The sequence below is a fragment of the Syngnathus typhle genome, linkage group LG4, assembly GCF_033458585.1.
Source record: "Syngnathus typhle isolate RoL2023-S1 ecotype Sweden linkage group LG4, RoL_Styp_1.0, whole genome shotgun sequence".
NCBI classification, from domain to species: Eukaryota; Metazoa; Chordata; class Actinopteri; order Syngnathiformes; family Syngnathidae; genus Syngnathus; species Syngnathus typhle.
In genome coordinates this window covers 12036903-12059227 of record NC_083741.1, presented here as the reverse complement: position 1 = coordinate 12059227, position 22325 = coordinate 12036903, and the positions used below count along the sequence as shown (strand labels likewise).

At 41.3% G+C, this 22325-nt stretch overlaps 2 protein-coding genes across 4 annotated transcripts; one reads left to right on the top strand and one right to left on the bottom strand.

Annotated features, from left to right (window-relative positions):
* Positions 1–10: 10 nt before the first annotated feature.
* On the top strand, positions 11–10642 carry tmem39a (transmembrane protein 39A). Of its 3 annotated transcripts, none has more exons than XM_061276858.1 (9): positions 11–302; positions 2832–3023; positions 4600–4822; positions 5031–5114; positions 6038–6192; positions 6553–6910; positions 6980–7167; positions 7237–7357; positions 8151–10642. In XM_061276858.1, exons 2-9 carry the CDS (start codon positions 2911–2913, stop codon positions 8385–8387), a joined length of 1479 nt encoding a protein of 492 aa, XP_061132842.1. In that variant the 5' UTR covers positions 11–302; positions 2832–2910; the 3' UTR covers positions 8388–10642. The 3 variants fall into 3 exon arrangements, with proteins under 3 accessions (XP_061132842.1, XP_061132841.1, XP_061132843.1); XM_061276857.1 differs by having other exon boundaries at positions 11–314; XM_061276859.1 differs by lacking the exon at positions 2832–3023.
* A 54-nt stretch (positions 10643–10696) lies between these two features.
* Positions 10697–15515, bottom strand: LOC133152897 (serine protease 23-like). The gene is made up of 2 exons (XM_061276860.1): positions 15246–15515; positions 10697–13451 (listed from the first exon to the last, which is right to left on the bottom strand). Exons 1-2 carry the CDS (start codon positions 15269–15271, stop codon positions 12278–12280), a joined length of 1200 nt encoding a protein of 399 aa, XP_061132844.1. The 5' UTR covers positions 15272–15515; the 3' UTR covers positions 10697–12277.
* Positions 15516–22325: the final 6810 nt, after the last annotated feature.

Below are 22325 nucleotides of genomic sequence, written 5' to 3'. Positions count from 1 at the left end.
CGTACTGATGACGTCGTACAGAGGCGGTACGGGCTTGCCACGTCGGTCTCTGCGAAATGCATTCACACAGTTGCTCCTCGGAGCATTTGGCTTAACTTTTTGAGAAAGACGCATTTTTCTTTCCAACACAGAGTGACCGGGGACCGAACCAGCGTATTTGGAACCACCGTAGCTCATCTCCACGCTGCTGCGTTCGGTCTTATAGGAGTAAAAAGCAGGCGGAGGAATGCTCGGTTCGTCTGGACTCGTCCGGCTGGAAGCCACACAAGTGACTGATGCATCCTCGTTCACTTCACGCTCATGTATGTTGTCTTGTGAGTAAAATATGACTTTACATAACGCTTTCAACCCGTGCGTTGCAGCGCCCACATATTTCCCCCTGCTTTTCAAGCTGTTTGCTAAACTTCCTAACTCAACTGGGGTAAAAAAAAGAAAAAGAAAAAAAGAGCACGCTGCCTAGTGTCATGATTGAGAAACGCCAGGTTTAGTTACTGCGCGTCACAGAGCGGTGTTATCAACATTAAAACTGGTCCATGTTTGGTTCTCCTTTTAGATGAATGCAATGGGTGCAAGGTTAAAGTCTCAAGAAAAATGTTCCTATGCAATACTAGTTCCTGTTTTTGTCCAGTGACTTTTCAACCGAAGTATTTCTCCTTTACCGTTTGTTTGTGTCTGTTTAGTTGACTGATACTGAAATACTTCAAATCAGTGGTTCTCAAACTTTTTACACCAATGATCAAAATATATGTAGCGATCCAAGTGCTACTAGATCACTGCAATGTAGTTGACCAGGTTTTGACGAAAGAAGTTTTACTCTTAAAGAATATCCGGTTGCCACTGTAGTATTAGTCATATTTAAAAATTAACACTACCTAAATATAGCGGTGAGGACTTGGATTTAATGCACAGACAATTTCTTAAAGCTTCTCTTGTTTAAAACTGTTCTTAACGAATGTGTTTGCTGACCGCTGTTTTCGCAACATTGTTCCTCATATTGCCAGCCACTTAGCATATTCTTGTAACACCTACAAAATATGGTGTTGATACCAATAAATCAGGAAATAGATCAGCAGAATCACAACTGATTCTGATACAATCACACAGATTAGCTGCACTCTTTTCAATTTTAGAGCTGATTATTAACAATAACTTTAACAAGAGATTAATTTGTCAATTATAATTTCAGAATAATTGAGGAATCAGGCTTAAAAAAAAAACATATCCAGACTTCCGTCCTTTATTATATTAAAACAGGACATCATTTCAAAATGACAGTTCAGAAAATCCACAAACATAGTTCAGTTAATGGTTTGGTGTGTAACACACACAATTCTTAAAGAAAGGGGGAGGGGATGCCACACTGCACACAGGCTTGTTCTGAGTTGGCGACAGGCTGCAAAAGTACGTGCTGCGGGTAATCGTTTTTCGTCATCGGCAATGAAAGGCATTGATCGACATGAGCTGATCACATACATCGTTTGATCACAATCAGTTGCTGATTGATGGGAGCACCCAAAGTTGATAGTTTAACATGTCAAGCAGAACCATGGCTTTGAGACTATTGTTTTTTGCTGTTATGACATCTCATATAAAAGAAATAGCTCACAACTGAAAGTCTTTGGTTGGAAAGAGAAAGCAAAATTGATTTACAGCTCTACCGTTAAGAAACGCGCTGAGTGATGTTGACTCACCCACCGCATGGCTCGAGTTGAATGTAGGTGTCCTAGTTTTTTCAGGCCATTCCACATTTGTACAATGAACTGCATCATCACACGCACTTTCTACCATGACACGTACTCCCATGCACTACATACTATGTTCAAGTGTCAGGTGCCTAGACTTGTCCAAGTTGTTTTATTCGCTCCATCATAAATGATGTGACAAGCCAAGATTCATCCCCAAATCTTTAGCCGCAACTAAAAAAACAATCTCAAAAAACTGAAGTGGTTGTTCACTAAATGAGTACAATGCACCTTTAGTTGTATGGGAGTGGCAGGACTGAGAGTCATTTTTACGGCAGCGGGATAAAGATGTTTTTTTTTTTCTTTCTTTCAACCATGGTCTGGGATGGTAGTTTTTAATTTTTTTGTTCTGTGGAAGTGGGACACTCCCCTCTAGTATATATGTCATCACAGCTATGCATAAACTTGAAGTCCGCAGACGAGTTGGACGAGACCCTTTTCAATGGATGAACACACAAATTTTCAAGATGGATTATGTCGCTTGGACGTTTTTTGTCGTAGTTTTTGGGAACAAAAATGATAGTTTCAAGCATGACGAACTTCACAAGAAGCTGCAGATAGTGAACAACTCATCCAAAGAGAGGCCAATGGCTTACTTTCATCCATCCAGTGGAAGAACATTTGATCTTTCTGCCTGTCAATATACAGAAAAAAAATGACATCAGCCTCTGCTAAAAATAAATAATATTGTCGCTTATGGTGTTGAGGTGTGCAGTCTCTGTATAGGCCTCTACACACCAATCCGACCTCTGACAATTTGGACTTTTGATGAAAGAAAACGGGGGGAAAATTTGTATTTTCTGATGTAGTAGTTGAGGGGAAAATGTCCACAGTATGTTTGTTTCACAGCGTATAATACATTATCAGCATGTGTTCTGGAGGCTTCAGGTCACATCACACTTGTCAATATTAGCTCAGGAACGTATCCAAACTACAAGTCTTACTGAAAGTGCTCATTATATTTGAACATGAAACGTCATCAACTTTACAATTCATAGAAAACATTTGTGTACTTTTCCCACATAAAGTGAAATGTAAACAACTTGGAGTTGATATTTCCTCTGATAAGACTTTTGCGCTCCTTCACAGTGGCCCCAGCATATATGGTTGCTCAGTAAGGAGCAAAGGGGAGTCCCAGCGTCCGAGGTTGCCACGGTAACCGGCGACCATGCCAGGAGGTCGCAGGGGTCCCAGCAGACAGCAGTTGAGCCGCTCTGCCCTGCCCTCCCTCCAAACTCTTGTTGGAGGCAACCTGGGCAATGGTACGGGCTTCAGAAACAGGTAGGCCTTGCGTCACTACTGTCTGAGCTTGTCCTAAGTGCAAATAGCCATTTAAGCATTTATCAAAGACATCCAGGAGACTCATTTATTAGACAGAGGTGTGCGTAAAGCGTCCTCACAAACATTCCTAGCGGAGCGTTAAACTTCTAAACATGCATAAACACAAAACGAGGCTTCTTTAGATCGATCGATCAATACCTGAGCGCAAATGCCTCTTTCGTCCACTCACGGATGGACACACCTTTTTTTTAGAGGTTGGCGAGCTATCGGTCATCTTATTTAATGTGGTTGGTTGCCCTGCAGGTCGTTCAGGTTTGGTGAGGCTAAATAGTTTCCACAGGCTGGGTAGTGTTGATTGGCACAGTGGCAACTACATTGGACGAGAGGTTATTGCGCAACCAGTAGCCAGACTCGCTTGATTGCGCCACTGTAATAAAGCCGACCGCAGTGAACAGCTGTTTACCGTAGGGGGTTCCAGACCCACTTGCAATGGGTGAAGAACCACAATAGACGGAATATCAAAATAGGTTTACCCTTCTTGCGTGCTTTAAACACATAGACCTATTTAAACATACCTATTACTGAGCACAGTATTCCCAATGAAAAACTCACAGCACACTACCATACAAAGAAAAAGCCACAAAAGGTTCTGCTCTTAGAAATGGTGTGAAATCTCGACCTGTCGGGCCTAAAATTGTTCGACAAGAGTGAGAATGACCCGGCTGCAGGTAGGAGAGATGATCAGCAGTATGCGATGCAAAGATATTCATTGTACGTGTGGATATTGTCGTGGCTAGACGGGAAGGATTCTGTTTGGAGAGAGTCGGAGGAAACCAGATGTAGGGTCCAGGGAGGCAGGGAACAGGATCCAAAGCAAGAGTTCAAGAGATGAGCAGGAGGCAGGCTAGAAGGAGACTGTGAATGGAGTTCAGAGCAGAGGAGGGTAAGTATTGCAAAATATTAACTTGATATTCTTAGTTGGCTGCAATCAACAAACTCAACAAAGACTGTTGACTATTCGACGAAGTCCGAGCGGCGGCTTAGGTCTCGTACACACACGCACACTCACGCACACAAAGGTAATTGGGTAGTTTTTGTCCAGAATTTTGCCCCTCTCCAACCAAGAGCATCAAACGCCTATCGGTCTTGTCCTAAATGACGCTACGTGCAGAGATGCTTGGTACCTCGCTCGCCAAATGTAATCCATTCCATGTGTCAATCTCTGGTAGCGTTAACTGAACAAGAGCAGCATACATATGTCGTCTGCATTGCAAGCTTGCTTTACTGATAAAAATGAACATCCTGCGCATTTATACTTTGCGCGTCTCAATTTTCTCATGTTTGTTCATGACATCTGTGTGCAGAATTTACCTACACTGTTTACCTATGATAATTAGGAACTAGGCACGCACGCACACACACACGGATCAAACTGGAGGATGTGATAATGTGTTAAGGTGTTAGATGTGATAAATCTAGTAATGACAGCAACGACTACTATTTTTTGGGGTTGTGCACTCATCTCAAGTATTGTGTGTGTGTCTGTGTCTGTTTGGGGTGGTGGGGGTTCTTTTAGGAACAGTAGCTCCTTGGGTCTGTCCGCGCCACCTATCTCGACCGTCATCACACCAGAGCCCGTCCGCCACTCAAAGATTCCACTGCTGCCGTCGGACAGCAGCCTGTTGTTTGAGTTCCTGCTCTTTCTCTATCTACTGGTGGCCTTGTTTGTCCAGTACGTCAACATCTACAGGACAGTTTGGTGGTACCCATACAGCCAGCCACCCACCTCTACCTCACTCGTAAGAACACGCAGTTTTGGAAGCAGCAATACTGTATTAGAGTGTCAAAAGTCAACTTTTCTGCCCGATGGGTTGTTACTTGTATAACCGAGCATTTTAAGTTTATCCTAAGATGCCACTTAGTCTGTGTTTGCTTGAGTCTCGTATGACATTGTGTAATGAGAACTGTTTCTTGTCTCTCCTTTGTCTGTGGCTTGTTCACCTGCAGAGCTTCCATCTAATGGACTACCATCTGGCTATCTTCATTACAGTCATGCTGGCCAGGAGGCTTGTTTGGACAATAGTTTCAGAGGTGAACGCAATTTAACTAGTACTTCAAATACAGTGGTGCCTTGACTAACAAGTGTCATTTGTTCTGTAATTGTGCTCGTATCTCAAACGCCCATTGAAATGAATGAAAAGACCATTAATCCATTTTAGTACCCCCCCTCCCCCCAACAAACAATACATTTTTGTTTAACATGTTTTTTTAATAAATAAAAATGTCATTGCACAGTATTGTACTGTAGAAACAAATACAGTAGTAAAATACAATATAAAATATAAAAAACTGGTTTTACCCACATTTTTTTCCACTTCACTTTCAATCTAATCGTTACTGTTTGGATTTTATTTTATTGTTTGTGCCATTTCCTTCACACTTCCCTCACTTTTGTCAGCTCCCCCATCTTTTCATGGACAAAGATCCACTGCTCAAAAATCTTTTTAATGCCCTTGGCTGGCGGTACCTTTATCGTTTCCTTCACTTCAGTATAGTACCTAACACAACACAACTCAACGTTATTTATAAAACACTTTAACAACAACCTTCGCTGTCCATAAGATTGGCCAGAAAAAACACAATAGATAATTAAGTAATTGTACAAGTTTAAAATATACATGACATGATTATACATTCTACTATACAGCATTTGGCACATGTAAATAGATCATAGGAGTACTTCTTTGGACATACGGTTAAAAAAAGACTTGCACAAATCACAAGCGAGACAGCTACTTTTGCTGCAACGTAATCGCGTGAATTGCTGATGGATTGAGTGTCTGAGGCTGACTCGTAAATTAAAGCTGCTTGCAACACGGGGGGAAAAAAAGAGGAAGTGGCAAGAAAAATCGACGTTTAGGGCACTTGTAAGTCAAGGTACTTCTATAATCTGACACACGGAGCCACAGGATCTGTTTTATCTCACAATAAAATGTATTTTCTGCTTCGTCCAGCTGTCTCAAAACAGCAGGAGCTCGGTGGTCTGCTATTTGATTTTGATTGCAGCAAGACTTTTTCTGCTCACCATGTGTTGTTGGGTGCTCTGCTGGACGCTGGTGAACCTTTGCAAGAACCACTCTGTTCTCAACCTCCTCTTCTTGGGATACCCGTGAGTGTTTTTTATTAATGTACATCTTTTGATGAGGTCACATTGAGAGATGGCGTGTATTATATTTTAACTGACAAGTGCATTAAATGCTCAAATGGCGTTCTAAAAAGTTGTTGGATTGCCCTGGTCCATGTACCTGGACGCTCAACTTTGGCACAGCAGTAGGACATGTACATGTGTGTTATTAATCTGCACAAGGTGATTCATGCGTGCTACTCATTAGGAAGTTCTACTCGTTAGCATCTACTGCTCCACCAGTCATACTAATAGTGCACAACAAACATCAACTTGATTCTCAAAATGTTCAAAATTCAAAGGGTAAACTATGACTCTGTATGACTATGACTTTCCTGTTTTTAGGTTTGGCGTATATGTCCCACTCTGCTGTTTCCACCAGGAAGGACCGAAGAGCCAAACGTCATCAGTCGACTGCGACTACTCGGCCGACCACCAGCAAGCGGAGCTATCAGACGCTCCCTTGTTTCGACCCCGGGATTTCCTCTTGTTGTTACGAGAGAACCTCAGAGAACAGTTTTCGGCACCGCAGCACATGCCCACGCACACCTGCCCGCCGCACACGCACACTCACACGCCTGAGCTGATTCGATCAGAGGTGGAGGAGCTCAAGAGCGACTTTAATCGGCGGATTAAGGAAGTGCTGTTCAACTCGCTGTTCAGTGCTTATTACGTTGCCTTCTTGCCGCTATGTTTTGTGAGGGTAGGTTCGCTCTCCTGCTCTGCTTGAATTCACCTGGTATGAGTAACAAGAATCAATTGTTTTTCCCAGAGCACCCAATACTATGACATGCGCTGGTCATGTGAGCATCTGATCATGGTGTGGATCAATGCCTTTGTGATGCTGATGAGCCAGCTGCTGCCCCCAAACTACTGCGACCTGCTTCATCGCTCTGCGGCCCACCTGGGCCGATGGCAGAAGCTGGAGCACGGATCATACAGCAACGCACCTCAGCATTTGTGAGTGACCCCCCCGCTCTGCCCCGCAGTTTCTCAGTTTCACGCAAAAATGTGTTGTGCCTCCAACAGATGGTCCGACCAGACAGTTTGGCCTCAGGGGGTGTTGGTACGACACAGCCGCTGTCTGTATAAAGCAATTGGACCGTATAATGTCGCGATGCCCTCTGATGTTTCACATGCGAGATTTTATGTGAGTATGTACACTCATAAATCACAGTAACCTGTGAATGATTCACTTGACCAATCAAGGGTTACACCAAAACTAGTTGTGAAGCTGAGATCAAGCGCAAAGCTGATAACCGCTTTGCAGACAAAACAAAGTTAAGCCACTAGCAAACGCTCAGTCGTTGGCTGTCGCGTTTTGGAACCCTACAAAACCAACTTGTGCGTAAAAAGTTTGATTTCTGAAACAGACAAATGCCCTACGCATTTGACTATAGCGAGCGTCATCACCATTGAAGCCGATTTTGAGCCTACGCATTGAAATCAAGTACTTGTCACTTCCTGTTGCAAACATTGCGACCCATTTTATAGAAGTTAAGAACAACTACGCCATTTTTTGTTTGCCCCGCCTTCGAAAATATACATGCAGTAGGTTAGATTTTTGATGCAGTTTTAAATGAGTTTGTCCTACTGCCAAAAGCAAATAGCTACAAGCTATTACATCCGCTGGCCAAAGGCCGAGCTGCACAGTATTTGTTTACCGACGAGCGAGTGACCCGAGCACGAGTGATTAACATTTCCTGATGCACACCCAATGTTGTATGTTTGATGTGAGAGCTTGCTACGGCTCAGTATTCTTATGAAAAAAAATCTGAATACACATGTGAAATATAATCTTTTCACAGTATTTGGAATACATCTTAATTTGCGTTAAGGATTCGTTTGAGAGAATTCGAATATCTGTTTGCATCTTTTCACGCCTGAGGACCTTTCAGCCAGAGCCAGTTTTCTGACCCTTGTCCTCTCTATTGGTCTTGCAGTTCCTCTTCCACAAGCCATTGCGGATCCTAAACCTGCTGATCTGGATCGAGACCAGCGTGGTTCTGTATCAGTTATACTCGCTGTTCCTCTCCGAGCGCTGGAACCACACTCTCTCTCTGGGCCTTATTCTTTTCTGCAACTACTATGTCCTTTTCAAGCTGCTCAGAGACCGCATAGTGCTGGGCAAAGCCTACTCCTACCCTCTGTCCAGCAGTTTGGCCTTAAAGTCGCAGTAAAGACATCCTCCACACCCCAGTGCGTGTGCGCTGGAGGTGGGGGAAGTGCAGACGTGTTCAAATTGGGAAACCAGATGGGTGTTCGCCGCTCGCAACTGGAGTGTAAGGGACAGGAATACGAACTCATAACCGTGTTTTGATACGGTTATATTTTTAATGCAATGTTTGTATAAACCTATTTAAAAGAATATTTTATTTTGTATACTATTTCGCGTTACACCGGGCATTACCACGCTGACGACATTAGCATGCCGCGTTGTGTTGTTGATAAAAGATAAAGTTTCACCAAAGATGTAGTTAAAAAAAAAAAAAAAACACGTCAGTCAACAGTCATACATTCTGTCCATGGTTGGCCTGAAATTCTCAGCCTCAAACCACAAACTAAATTGGAAGACAAAAGTAAAAGTCAAGGCACCGAGCACAGAGTTTGCAATAAGTGTTGAAAGACAGTGTTGGTCACGAAAAGTTGAGTTCCCAGGTGAAAGTGTAGGATTAACCTAAAATGCGCTATAACCTTTACCGGTGAACTTTGAACTGCTGTAAACTTTTGGATTCACATAAGTGCTTTCTGCACACCTTGCTGGTTTAAAACAAGAGCTGAGTGGCAAAATTAACAAGAGGTCTTCCAAGGGCGTCTGTTTGCATGCCTTTCTGTGACTCCGCCAGTTGCTCTTTTGCTGCTTCTACCTGCTGAGTGATGAGCTAAGGTCAGTGGCCACTTCCCTTTGAGTGGTACTGTCATTGCCGAAAGCTTTTCAATCTCCACGCACACTCCTTGTTTCCGCTCTTTGCGTTACTATGCACAGATGAGAATGTACATTCAAAGGTTTACAGGTCAAATTAAGTTCACCTGTAAAAGTTAACGTGAATTTGAAGTCCATCCTGAACATTTTGTAAGCAGTGTAGTATGCCAAGCTGCTACATTATTCAATAGTTTTAGGGTCCATCAAAGAGTGGTCTTTTCATCTACCCACTCAACACTTTTTGGTACTTCTCACTGCCCCGACAAAAACTGCTACGTGCCCTTCCTTCCGCATTGAATTTGCGCCTGTGTTGCGCATTCATTTGGTCTTTCGCAATAGCCATGTGAATCTTTGTCATCACGGGCTGTGACCTCAAGGGTCTTCAATACTGACGTGCTCCAGCCACGGATACGTACAAGATTCTTTTTGCTTTGGCATGAAGTCCTTGCTCCTGCCCGATGACAGCTGGGGTAGGCTCCAGCATGCCCACGACCCCCGTGGGGACAAACAGTACAGATAGATGGCTAATGTCCTTACTCTTTAGGATCCTTAAGTCCACCCACCGCCAGCTTCTGAGTTGCTGTCCAAATCAAACCCGTGTGTGTTTGTAGAGCGAGAATTACGTGGCCAACAAAGATGAAACCTCATTTTACATGTTGAATGTCCTTTTCAGTGGATGTTTAATGGCATGGGTGCTTCATGCTGCATCGCGGTGTTGGGAGTCATCCACACCCGTCTGACTTATTACCAGTTCATGTGTTGTAAGGCAGTCCGCTTCTTACAGTTGCCTCTTGCATGCTGCCTTTTTATTCTCAAACTTAAGTTTTTCCATGCACCTTCCTGCCTTTGTTTGGTGCCTCTTTTTAATGCGCATTTCTTTAGTGGTTCATTTAAATGCGTTTGGCCAGAGGATAAATCGCATCCATAAGGAAATCTGATTCAGTCGAGGTTCAGGGTGAATGGGGCTCAGGAGGATACGCCTCTTTGTGCCTTGTTGTTTTGGGTTTGCTCTAAGTGCAGTTGGCAAGTCTCAACTTGAATGTAGTGACTGTCTCCAGAAGGTGGCACTGTTGTCTTGCATGAAATCCCTCAAGGACAACACATGCCCTTTTTGAGTAAAACCTGATACGAAAGAAACAACGTTACCCTTTTGATTTGTTTATCCCACACAAGTGCTTGCTCAAACAGTACATTCTGCCTGTTTTTGTTGGTTTTGAGCTTCGGGGGGAAAAATCCAATCAGTTTACGTACTTTTTACTTCTACACGCTTGGTTCTTTCACTTAAGAAACGGACAGGGTGAGAGTAGATGCCGGTGGCGATGGAACTGTTTTGTTTGTTTGTTTCGTTCTGTGTAACATCCCAGCATGCAGATGTTGAACCTTTTTGTGGATCACGTCCCAGTTGAAGAGGTTGAAGGAGCAGGTCCTCATATTTCGGCTTTCTACAGTATTCATTTCACCCTGACCATATTCTTGGGCATCTGAAATAAAACATGGAATTGAAACATTGTATTTTGAACATCTTATGTATTTTTATAAATGAACGAAACATATGTGCAGATGAAGTAAGGTCTCTGAAGCATTTATTTCATTTATTTGCCCGTTATTCATTTCTGGAACGCAGTAATGCAATTTAGCAAAGGCTATTGAAGCAAAGTGTACTAACAAATACTTGTAGTAATGCGTTGCTACTCAACCAAGAGGGAGCAGAACAAAACATTGAACATGAAGTTGTCCAACAAAAGCATGGACAGTACTGTATTGTGTTCCCAATATGTCCCCCCACAAAGCTTGAGATGATTTTTGGGGGGTTAGCATGTCACAATATTCACCTAAAGGTGAGCTTTGGAAAGACAATTCTGCAACCCAGAACTTTTGATTTAGAAGAAATAAAAGCGCATGCTTGTCAAGAATACAATTTGCTGATAAGACACAATGAAACAGCACCTTTGGTCGCTCACTTGTACATTCATTAAAAATATAAGGAGTAAAATATAATCAGTAGAAAAAGTTCAAACAGTGCAATCATACTTGGTGTTGTCCCTGTCGTGCTCTTCACTTTTTTATATTGTCGCAGTAAAAGAAATCACTTTTTTAAAGAAAGGGGCGTCTTGGATGTTAACAAACACCGTTTTGTTAAAGTAGTATATTGCTATGAAACAACACCCTCCCAAATTATGTTTAAATAGTAATTGAACATAAAAAAAATCGTTGACTCGGAATATGACTTTTTTCATCATATAGAATATAACACTAATATTTATGAATTAGGGGTTGGGCTCAGATATGGGTGGATTTTTTTTTTCTGAAGCATCTGGCACAACGCATGGTAAATATCTGTATTGCGCAAGCTTGACAGTAAAAAAAAAATAATTAAAACCTGATGTGCTTGAATAAAGTAGACATTTCCAAAGTCAGCGTCAGAAATGCATTTAAGATCAACTCTATATTGATTTGTTTTTTTCTGAACTTAATCATGTTTCTGCCCGACAGGTCGGATATCCATCCATCCATCTGTTATCAATACTTAATTGTGATCAATGCTCCAGATCACAAATTACCCGATCATTCCCCTGGAAGCAAATGCGATTGTTTGGGTAACCATGTCAATTGCGCCCGATTATTTTTTTTAATATATAAAATCTCCAAATGTGTTGTACTTGATTGAAGTGTATTTCACACTATTCCACTTGGTGGCAGTACAAGACTGCACTAGGCGGAGACTTTTTAATGTTAGTATATTTACCTTGAGTGTGTATAAGGTAGTATTGAGATATAGTAATGGTACTATATTGAAGCCCCACATATTTGCTGTTTGGCATTTGCATATCGAGGATTTTTTTGGAGGGAAGATAACTTCTCGGTTATTCACTGAAAAACTCACCAGCTGATATGTTGAACTTTAGGAAAGCGCGTCAGGGCAATAGCCTTGTTGGATAAGATTTAAAAAAAAAAAAAAAAAAAAAACATTTTGTGGTATCTCTAGAAAAGTACAAACATTTTGGATGGGCATCAATTATTCAAAATTGTTTGCTATTCACGGGGATAACTAATTATTTTTCATCTGTGTCTTTTGTTGCTGCAGTGATTTTGTATGCTCGCTTTTCTTCAGCGCGGTGAGTGGTGCTGTCACATCAATGTCCATATTCAGCCTTCTCGACAGTCCACAAAGTTACCTTTTATCCAGTAACAGATTTGAGCATATTTAAGTGGTGTGATTCTCACGGCCACATTAAATTCCTGAGACGCCCCTTGACGCTCCACCCACTGGTGTCCCGAAAACACGCCTATCACCTTCCTCTCCCAGCGCCGACGCCGCCCCTCCCACATCCGGGCGTAGACCCCCGACCCACTGGCCCCGGGTTGGGCGTCGCAGTGCTGGTAGAGCAGGTCCGGCGTCTCCTCTCCGGCCTGACAAAAACGATACACCAACTGTCCCGGGCGGTCGTTGTCGAAACCTGAGAAGTGCACCCGTCGCCCAGGAAGCCTCTTAGAAGAAGGGCTCACGCCCAACTTCATATGACGCCGTTTGTGGGCTTTCTTGAGTTCTAAAAGTGCATAGTCGTAGTCCATCCCGATGTCATTGGCATTGCCTTTGATCCATCCTTTGGGCACATGTGTGCGCTTGGCTCTGATCCACTGGAACTTCATTTTCTCTGACACAATTAGGGCGCCATTTGGATCCCTCTCAACGTGGTTACTCAAGTTGGAAATTGGAGACGCTAGGTCTCGTTGTCTGGGTTTTAGAAAACCCACTCTGAGCCTCTGGGCACCCTTCACGTAGTTTTTACCATCATGAACACAATGTGCAGCCGTTAGAACGTGGCGGTCTCCGACCAGGGTACCAGAACAGCCGGTGGACAGTTTGACAGCGGCTGAGAAAGGATATTTAAGCACAAAGTTCTGACCCGCAATGCTGTATCGCCCGTCATGACCAAAGATCTGACGCTTGCGTCTGGTATGTGACCGTTGGCCTTTCTCAGCGGGCGCCAAGGAGTACGCAGGGCTTTTGTTGGACTCGAGGTTATAACCATAGATCCCGATGGAGGTCTCAGTGAGTTGACCGTCTGAGTGAAGCGTCTCGTAGGCCAGAAATTGCCGCAAGTCCCAGTAGCTGGGTAGAGGTGCCTTTTTGTGGCATTCTGGGTCACACGGAGAGGCGACATCAAGGCGGGCTTGAGACAGGAAGCGTGGGGCTGGGCGACTCTCGCTTTGCTGTGGGAGGACCACTGGGACACGCTGAAGAATCCACTGAGGTCGTGAGAAGGAGAAAACCACAGGAAGGGTGATGAGGAAGAGAAGGATGTGGATGGAGGGGAACCTGTGGATGGACATTGGATAGACTGAAAAAATGGAACACTGACATCACTTTTAGGAAATACCCAAAGTGAGAATGACTCTCTTGGACAGTTCTCCAAATAAGAGGCCAAGTCTGCTTGCTTCGAGCCAAATGTCAATGGCATCTGAAGTTTACTGGAAAAATGACACCGGAGAATTAAAAAGCTTGTATTGCAAAACAAAAAAGTTGCGCCGAACCATTTAATTTAATCTGAAAAAATAAACCTTGTTGTAAACCCTCAAACATTTTAAAAAATGCCACTTGAAAATCAGGCATGATACAGCAAGTTTCAATGTAAATCCCAAATTGGCAATGTTCGAGGCCCTGCATGGAAAACATCCGCGTTCCCAAAGCCGGCATCATGAATTTAAAATTAACCTCATGGGAACTGCGGGAGAATGTTTCATCTGCGTTGGAATTTAGAAGCTGCTGACATGCACTGTATTTAATCAGCAAATATGTCAGACGGGGCAAAGTTCAAGCCTTAAGAGTCTCGCATGGAAAACCCCCAAAGTGTCCTTTAGGGATTGGCCTTAAATCTACAAAACTGCCTTCATAATATTTTCATGGATGATATTTAGGACGCATAGATCAAGCCATACTTGAATCACACATACTCAACACGTGGTCACTCCCCTTCCCTCCTTGCTTTCCACATTTTGGACTGAGCTTTAGAAAATGATTAAACGCCGATACAGCAACTTTTTAACATACTTTTTAGAACTTCCACTTACATTTTGTATCCTATTTAAACTGTACTTGAATAGATTGATTTTTCAGGCATCTGTACTTGAGTAGTCGCTGACGGTATAGGATCACTCTCTTCAATTGTCGATTCCTGATCAGCGATAATGTCCATGTGGGTGTGTTTGGTTATTTGTATGCGACTGGCTGGCGACCTCTTCAGGGTGTAGTCTGCCTTTTGCCCGGTGTTGGTAATGGATGGATGAACTTGAGTATTTTACTTTTTTGAGTAATTTTTAATCCCAACATTTGAAAAAACATTTGATACTTTCTATTCCAGACTTGGTAAAAAAAAAAAAACTGAACCGGGAGCATTAGGACGCAATGAATTTAGTGAAGAAGATATTCACAATCTATTTTTGGCATGTTCTGTTGTCGGAAACACATTTTGATGGCATAAGGCGTGCAATCACAAGCTAGCTTCTGGTATTAAAAATGAATATATAATTTACATGTAACCCCATTTTAACTAGTTTGACATTTGAAAGTGATAGAATAACTAAGAGTATTTTGTGGATGTTGGTTTATTTAAAAAAAAAATGTTGCTGTCAATTATGTAGGAAACTTATTTTTGATAACTTGGCATTTCGGATTTGATTTTGTACACAAGTACCTTTTGGTCAGTAATTTTTTAAAATTTTACTCAAGTACAGCAGTTGAATCAAACGAAGCTATCTATCTATCTATCTATCTATCTATCTATCTATCTATCTATCTATCTATCTATCTATCTATCTATCTATCTATCTATCTATCTATCTATCTATCTATCTATCTATCTATCTATCTATCTATCTATCTATCTATCTATCTATCTATCTATCTATCTATCTATCTCCATCTAATATACTTCTACTTAAATACATCTGTAGTCCAGGGCAATGAGTCTTGTTACTTTTACTTCTAAATAACTTTTAATAATTTTTATTTTCTAAACATTGCATGTAAGTTTCTCTTGTGTTTTAATATTTTAAAATAGAGCAGCAAAATAGAGCAGACACACGCACACACACACGCACACGCAATAGTTACCGTGATGGTCCAGTTCTGGAGCACATCGTTGATGCAAGATAAATGCAGACAGTCCAAGATTAGGTTTTGCAGTTTATATCGTCAACTACTAAATGACGGGAGTAGAACACGACGTCTCTATTAATCCCGAGCCAATGCATTGAGATGTCCCATGACAGCGCGCGGATGTCCTGTGGGCTGCAACGTTGCGTCGGAGCCTGCAGGAGGAGGAAGGAGAGGCGGACGGAAGAAGTCTTGTTCCTGCACGCGTGTCTGCCGCCCGTCACATTTGCAGGAAAGAAACTGTGGAGGTCAGTCACGTGACACGAGTCACTGCCGCGCCCCGTAACACAAATGTGCTTTTGTTTGATCCCATGCATGTGGGTCATCATTCCAAAATTTCCATGTACAAAACACATGACAAGCGCTTGTTGTGAATTTTAGTTAATCTGGACATATTAAATCAGAAGCTCAAATCAGAAAAAATTCAAATGGCCTGTTTTGGCGTATCTTAAGCTTGCGTAACTTAATGACCATGTATTGGTAGGTTCCAAGTCTGAATTACAAGTTGTGCAAAAAGTCATGTTAAGTTGATTTGTAAATCTGATTTTAGGTTTGCTCTGGAATTTCATGGAAAATCCCATTTTTTTTAGTTGCCAACTTATCAAAAGGCACATACACTGTAGCCAACCAACCATTCACCTTCACACCTATGGACAATATCATTTTCAATTTACAGTACCTTACCTATTTGCATTTGGACTGCAAGAGAAAAGTGGACTCGAAAACATGCGCATTTTCCATGTAAAAAAAGGATGGGGAGGTCTAACTGTTGAACTTTTGTATAATTTTCTTCATCTTATTTGGTTTTACCGCCTTGCTTGCAGAATTAAAATGCATGCTGTCCTGACTGTATCGTCTAATTGAGTCACTTGATTTGTTTTAAGGTAAAAATGTCAGTGATTACGTCTTCTTTCTAGGGTGGACCTGCTGGCGCAAACACTGCCCTCAATAACCCCCAACCCCTCCCATCCTACAACACACATACACACTCACACACTTTTGAAAGTGAATTTGAAGTTCTGCCAGTTCCTTATCAGCGCTTACCTCCAGACGTCATGTATGCAAGATATATGTCAAGTACTTCCCCATATTTGAAGTGGAAGGGAAAAGGCTTTTCATAAACAAGCATTGCTCACTGCTTGTGAGAAAGCCATTTGTGTTAGAGATGGTTATGAAAGAACCCATGTGTTTGGCTGTGCCCACTGTTGTCACGGAGACCCGCATTCCCCGGACGACTGTCCATGTTAATTGTTAAATTCCACCCACTCATGCTTCTGGCCCCTGGACACAATCAAACAAGTATGGACACCCTCATATATGGTATCCGCGCTCTTTACTTCCTTCTCCTCTCCTTTTTGTTTTCCCAATTTGTGCCTCTCACGTTCTCATTTCTTGTTTTCCCTTCCCTCAAGGACCCAAAACAGCTGTTTGGCTCCAGCAGATCACCACAAAGGGCCTTAAGAAGTTCTTTGCTGTCAAATGTTTGGGAACTTGGGCCAAGTCTCAGGGCGAGTCCAAGAGGAACCTACGTACAACACAAACTCCATTTCATATACAACTTTTAATCCCTCACGACCAAAGGTAAACACTGTCAGCTGTATACTAAACACGACCAATGCTTTATGCTAATTTATAGTTGATTTTTTTTTTTTCATTGTGAGAACTCGTAGATGGGTACAGTGTTTTTGTTTCCTCGTATCTTCCTTGTCCACTGAAAAGCACGTATGTCGGAAAAATCGAGGACACTCCATTTTCCGTCTTCATATGAGACAACATTGAAGAAATGACATTGCTGCAATGTGAAATAGTCAGTGTACACCTTGTATAACAATTAAAATGCACTGTCAAAGTGCAACTCATTGCCATCAATTTGTCATCACAGGCAACAAAAATGTACACCATAGTGTACAACTTGTATAACAGTCTCAATTTTCAGGACCCTAAAAAATAACTTAACACACAGCTAATAATGTCTAAACCAGTGGCAACAAAAACGAGTACACCAAAAATGTACAAACGGGGCCCAATTGTTTTTTTTCTGATGTCAATTTGGTGTGTACTCACTCTTGTTGCTACATTGTTGCAAAGGTTTGTTTGTTCAGTGTTTTCCCATGAAAATAAATTGCGAGATTTGTGTGTGTGAGTGAGTTTCATGCGAGAAAAACCCACATGATTCTTTTTTCATTAACTAGTGATGACATACACTGTTATTCATATTGACGTGTTATGAATGGTATTTGAAGGGCAACATTTGTGTTTGCTCAAACAGATCAGTTACAGAATAACGCAAGGAATTTTCTTGGCAGTCGAGGTTACGAACTTGTCATTCACTTTCAATTTGAATTTAAATGACTGTTACATGATAAATATAAAATAAGGATACTCACTAGGAGACTTTGTACAGTCTCAATGTTTACTGACTGCAGGAGTTTTTTTTTCTATTGCTCCAGTGATGTTTTTCATTTGGGGAAGGAGCATTGTCATTTTGGAAGTGTACCAAATTTTGATCCTCGCATTAGCAAGCGTTCTTGGGGTTTTCCCCATCATGATGCATTCGTTTCATCCACACATGAATGATCACTTGTTAATTGAGTGATTTTAACCCTCCCCTGCAATATGGCCTTTTTTGGACTACACGAATGAGTAAAAGGCTTGGCAGAGCTCAGCATGTGACTTCCTGCCCCTTTGGAAAATGACTCACTGATGAAAGATGCACAACAACACAGTGTGTTTGAACATGAACATCACATTTGAAAATATTGTGTTTATTTCGTACGCTGATTATCTTGTATAACGGACTATTGATGAATACTCTCAGTTGTACTGTTATTGTTACTGTGAAGCGCCCGGTCTATAATTTTAGTGGGAAAGAATGGAAGCATGCTGTGTTGGTTAGTACTTGAAGTGGCTCAGTGCTTTTACAAATGTTTACACATTCTAAAATGACATTATAATGCACACAATTCTTAGTAGTGTGTAAATGTGTGCCAAGACATTTTGTAAGTATTAATATTTACATTTGCATATATTTGCATTAATTTTTTGGCCCCTTTTTAGGTTTGCGAGTGAGAAGTGTTGGAAGTGAGGCTGCCTGCATGGAAATCAGACAAGGTAACCACTCCAGCATTATATATCTATTTATTTATTTATTTGAAGTGTGAAGGGTGCTTGCTTTAAGCTTTTCATTTGTCACTTCTAATAGATGATTACTGTAAATATGACACATAAAACAAAAGCAAATAAACGCCATCATTTTCAACCAAGTAATTGATAATAAATCCATTAGCCTGATGCTAACTTATAATGTGAAAATACACATTAGAAAGGTTCCTGGAAATGATCATAGAGTTATATAATGTAATATCTTTATTATATAATATATGTTATCATAAATCTTCTGTCACACTCACATCGAGTGGCGACGCATAATTGCAATGCATTAGCAACTATTCAAGTTGACCGTCATTTTTATTCTGCCTCCTCAAATAATTTTCCTCCAGTGAATCCAATTCAGTTGATCTAAAATAGTAAATGGCTGGATGGCTTCATGATTTTATTTTGTATTTTTTTTTGTCTGGGTTATGTACGTGCGTATACTGCAGGGTGAGCTGGGCGAGACTCCAGTTGACTGGAGACTTAGGTTCTGAGCCTTTCTTGGGTCATTATTGTGGGGAGCATGTTGTGTGGCATCATTTGATTGATTGGTGTGTGGTTATTTAAAATATGATGTGTGGCTTGTTGCACTTTAATTAACTTTAACTCCATTATAAATCAGAAAAGCGTTTTACTTCATGCTAGTTAGATTGTATTTGACAAAAGGGAATTTTATGTCATTTCTAACTCAATTCCAACTCGCGTGTAAGGCGGAATGGAACACGATTATTTATGACCCGTTGGAGCTTGCTTAGGCCACAGCAGAAAGATGATTTATTTCAGCAGTCTACCCACTAATCCAAGTTGGAGCCTGAGTCAGTGACTGTGGTTGCTTCTGTCTCCTTTTCCAGCACTGAAGCTTTCAGCAATCCTTGAGGGAAAGCCTCTCCATGAGTCAAGTGCAGTCTATCTGCCCAACAGAATTAAATAGCAGTAATTATGGTGGATCAAGTCATGCAGTGGGTGTGTGGGGCAAACACCTGATTACAACAAAAACAAAAATGTCAACGGTAACCTTCAGGAAAGTTTGGGTTAAATTTCCATGAAAAATTAAGACGGGAAATTCAGGAAATTTTCCTCATTGGAAACTTAATCGGACCTAACTGACAGTATTTGTGAGATTATTTCTGTCCAGATGAAGGTGAGGGAATGTCAGTACAAAGCTTAGAGGGACGCTGTTTTTCCTATTAGTTGCTTTAGATCAGGAAAAAAAAAGAACATTCACAGAAGCGATTATGTTTATGTCACCTGTGTTTCTTCCACAGTGGACACCATATGAGTCAGACAAAGCAGAACAATGACTGATATTAGCCTGCACGTTTCCTGTTATGGCGCTTATTGTTCCACTTGTGCTTATTGCCCCGGTGTGTGCTGTTCAAAAGTCCCACTCTTCCATCCTGGTCAAGGTGATGGTGACATGTGACACATGTTGAACATGAAGTGTCAGCACACTAGTGAGGAAAATAGCATCATCAGCACTTTAGTTTTTACCAGTATCTCTACTTATAATGTGCAACATCCATTTTTGCGCTTGTCGGAAATGTGATGGTGGTACCTTAGATTTTGAGGTCAATGAGTCACCTTCATTTTTTTAATTATGTTGCCAAATGTTGTGTCAAATCTTCTCTCGATTCAAATATTTATTTATTTGTTTATTTATTTATTCATTTATTTATTGCTTCATGCCATTATTGATCGTTGTGTTTACAGTGTGTCTGCATCACACTTTCCATTACGTATCTTTTAAGTCATGTTTTGTGTGTGGGCAGTGTAGAGCAGTGTCAATCTTTATGAAGCCAATCATATAGTGGATATAAAAATTCTACACACCCTTGTTCAACCGTCGTGTGATATTAAAAAAATGAGTCCAAGATCATTCTTTTCAGAATGTTGACCTGAAACCTGTACAACTTGAATGAAAAAAGAAAAATGAAACCTGGAAATAAAAATACCAGATAATGTGGTTGCACAAGTGTGCACACCCCCTCATAAATAGGAATGCAACTGTGTTGGTAATTAACCACTCACATTCAAACTCATGTTAAAAGGGAGTCGGCACCCAGCACACAAATTGGAATGAACAAATTCTCTATTCAGTAAGAGTTATCAGTCTTTCCATGTTTTGACACTTATCTTCTAATGTATGTATAATGATTCTAAAAACAAATTGCTGAATTCACTTTAGGCACAACGTGTGAACACTTGCACCTCTGGAGAACAACGGACCTCAGAGTTTGGCTGTATCCCAAAAGCATCTGTTTCCAATGGCCCTCAGGTGGCCATGACGCCTCTGGGTAACAGAACTAATTGAAGACTTCCTGCCGTAGTCTGCCTTTGTGTCTGCTATCATTCCACCTCTCTCACCCACACACCCTTTCTCACACATGAAATAACAGTTACCGTAGTAACTCTCAATCATACAGGGCATAATTGCTAGCCAGCAGGAAGTGTGGAGATTTTTGGGTTAATTAGCACTTCCGTTTGGGAAATGGTGGACTTGGCTGTACTCTTCGTAGGAGACCTGTGCGTCATGCTGAGAAAGGGGTTTTCCATGTTGTTATAACATTGTGGTTATTGTTCTGATGGTTAACTCGGTATCACACCATCAGGGTATTTCCTTATGAGTTAATTTTTCAGGTCTACTTCTGGTAACATGCGAGTGCCATATGGCCATTTGATGCTTGCCCCATTTCTATGTTACAGATTTCTAAAGCAATTTGATTTTTTTTGTTTGCTTGTTTTTTTTTACAGTATCCAGAATCATTATTCCTGGGTTCACATTTTTTCTTGCAGCATCTTGCCAACTATGTTGAGACAAAATTAAGAATGTGTGTGGCATCTTAAGGCAACCTTTTTAGGGGGATGTCATTTATTCATGGAACTTATTTAAGGAACTGTGAAATTGAGTCTTTGTTTCTTCAACGTGATGATATACAATAGCCTGCTGTTTCTTGAGCGTGAAAGAGTGAAAACAGGCTCTAAGTATTACTTAAAAATGTTTTATAATAAGTCAAGGGTTTGTGTGTATGTGTGCGGGGGTTATACTTAAAAAAATAGGGGGGGGGGGGTCCCTGTATGTCAATAAATGAGGTTTAAGTAACTGGCAAGTCAAAAAGATCGGATTGTTTCCTTGACCGTGCTTAATGTTTGAAGGAGTGGTAAACATTTGGAATTTAGCATCCATCTGGTTTTTGGATTGCGCTGATCGTAGGTTTATAGTCACTGCCATTTATCAAGCAACACACACACACGTTCGCACACACAGGACCTCACTCAATTAGTCTTGTAGGACATTGGTTTTACTCGAGCACTGATTTGTCTCTCGAAAGAATGCTTTAATAGCTTTCCCATATATGTTGACACAACTGTATGAGCTTTACCTTGGTCCCCTTACAGCTGGATAGCATTGAAGCTCGACCATCCCCACCCACAGAAAGTGTGATCAAACTGCACAAAACCTCACTTTGACTCTCTTACCTCAGTTGGCAATAAAGCGTGCACATGCGAACAAGTGCACATGGAACGACGCTAATGTAATGCAGCCGATCGTAAACCGATGACGAAGATTCCTGAAATTGTGTGTGTGTGCCTGGCGAGCACGTGTGTCATGAGACTGAAAGTGAGTCTTGCTACTTCATAAAGAGTCTTTGGCAAGTGGACATTTTTTGCAGCACCATAAATTGTGTTTTAACCACATATGATCAGTGGTTTGTATCCATAACATGGTTTCAGTGCTCTGAAACCCACGGGAGCACTTGCTCGGTCTATAAACAGGCTCACAGCTATTTACGATATTTGATATAATAATGTGAACCAATATGTATTCCAAAATCCATCAATCTTTCAACTACAACAAATTTGAACCATTTCTTAGCACCTGTTGTC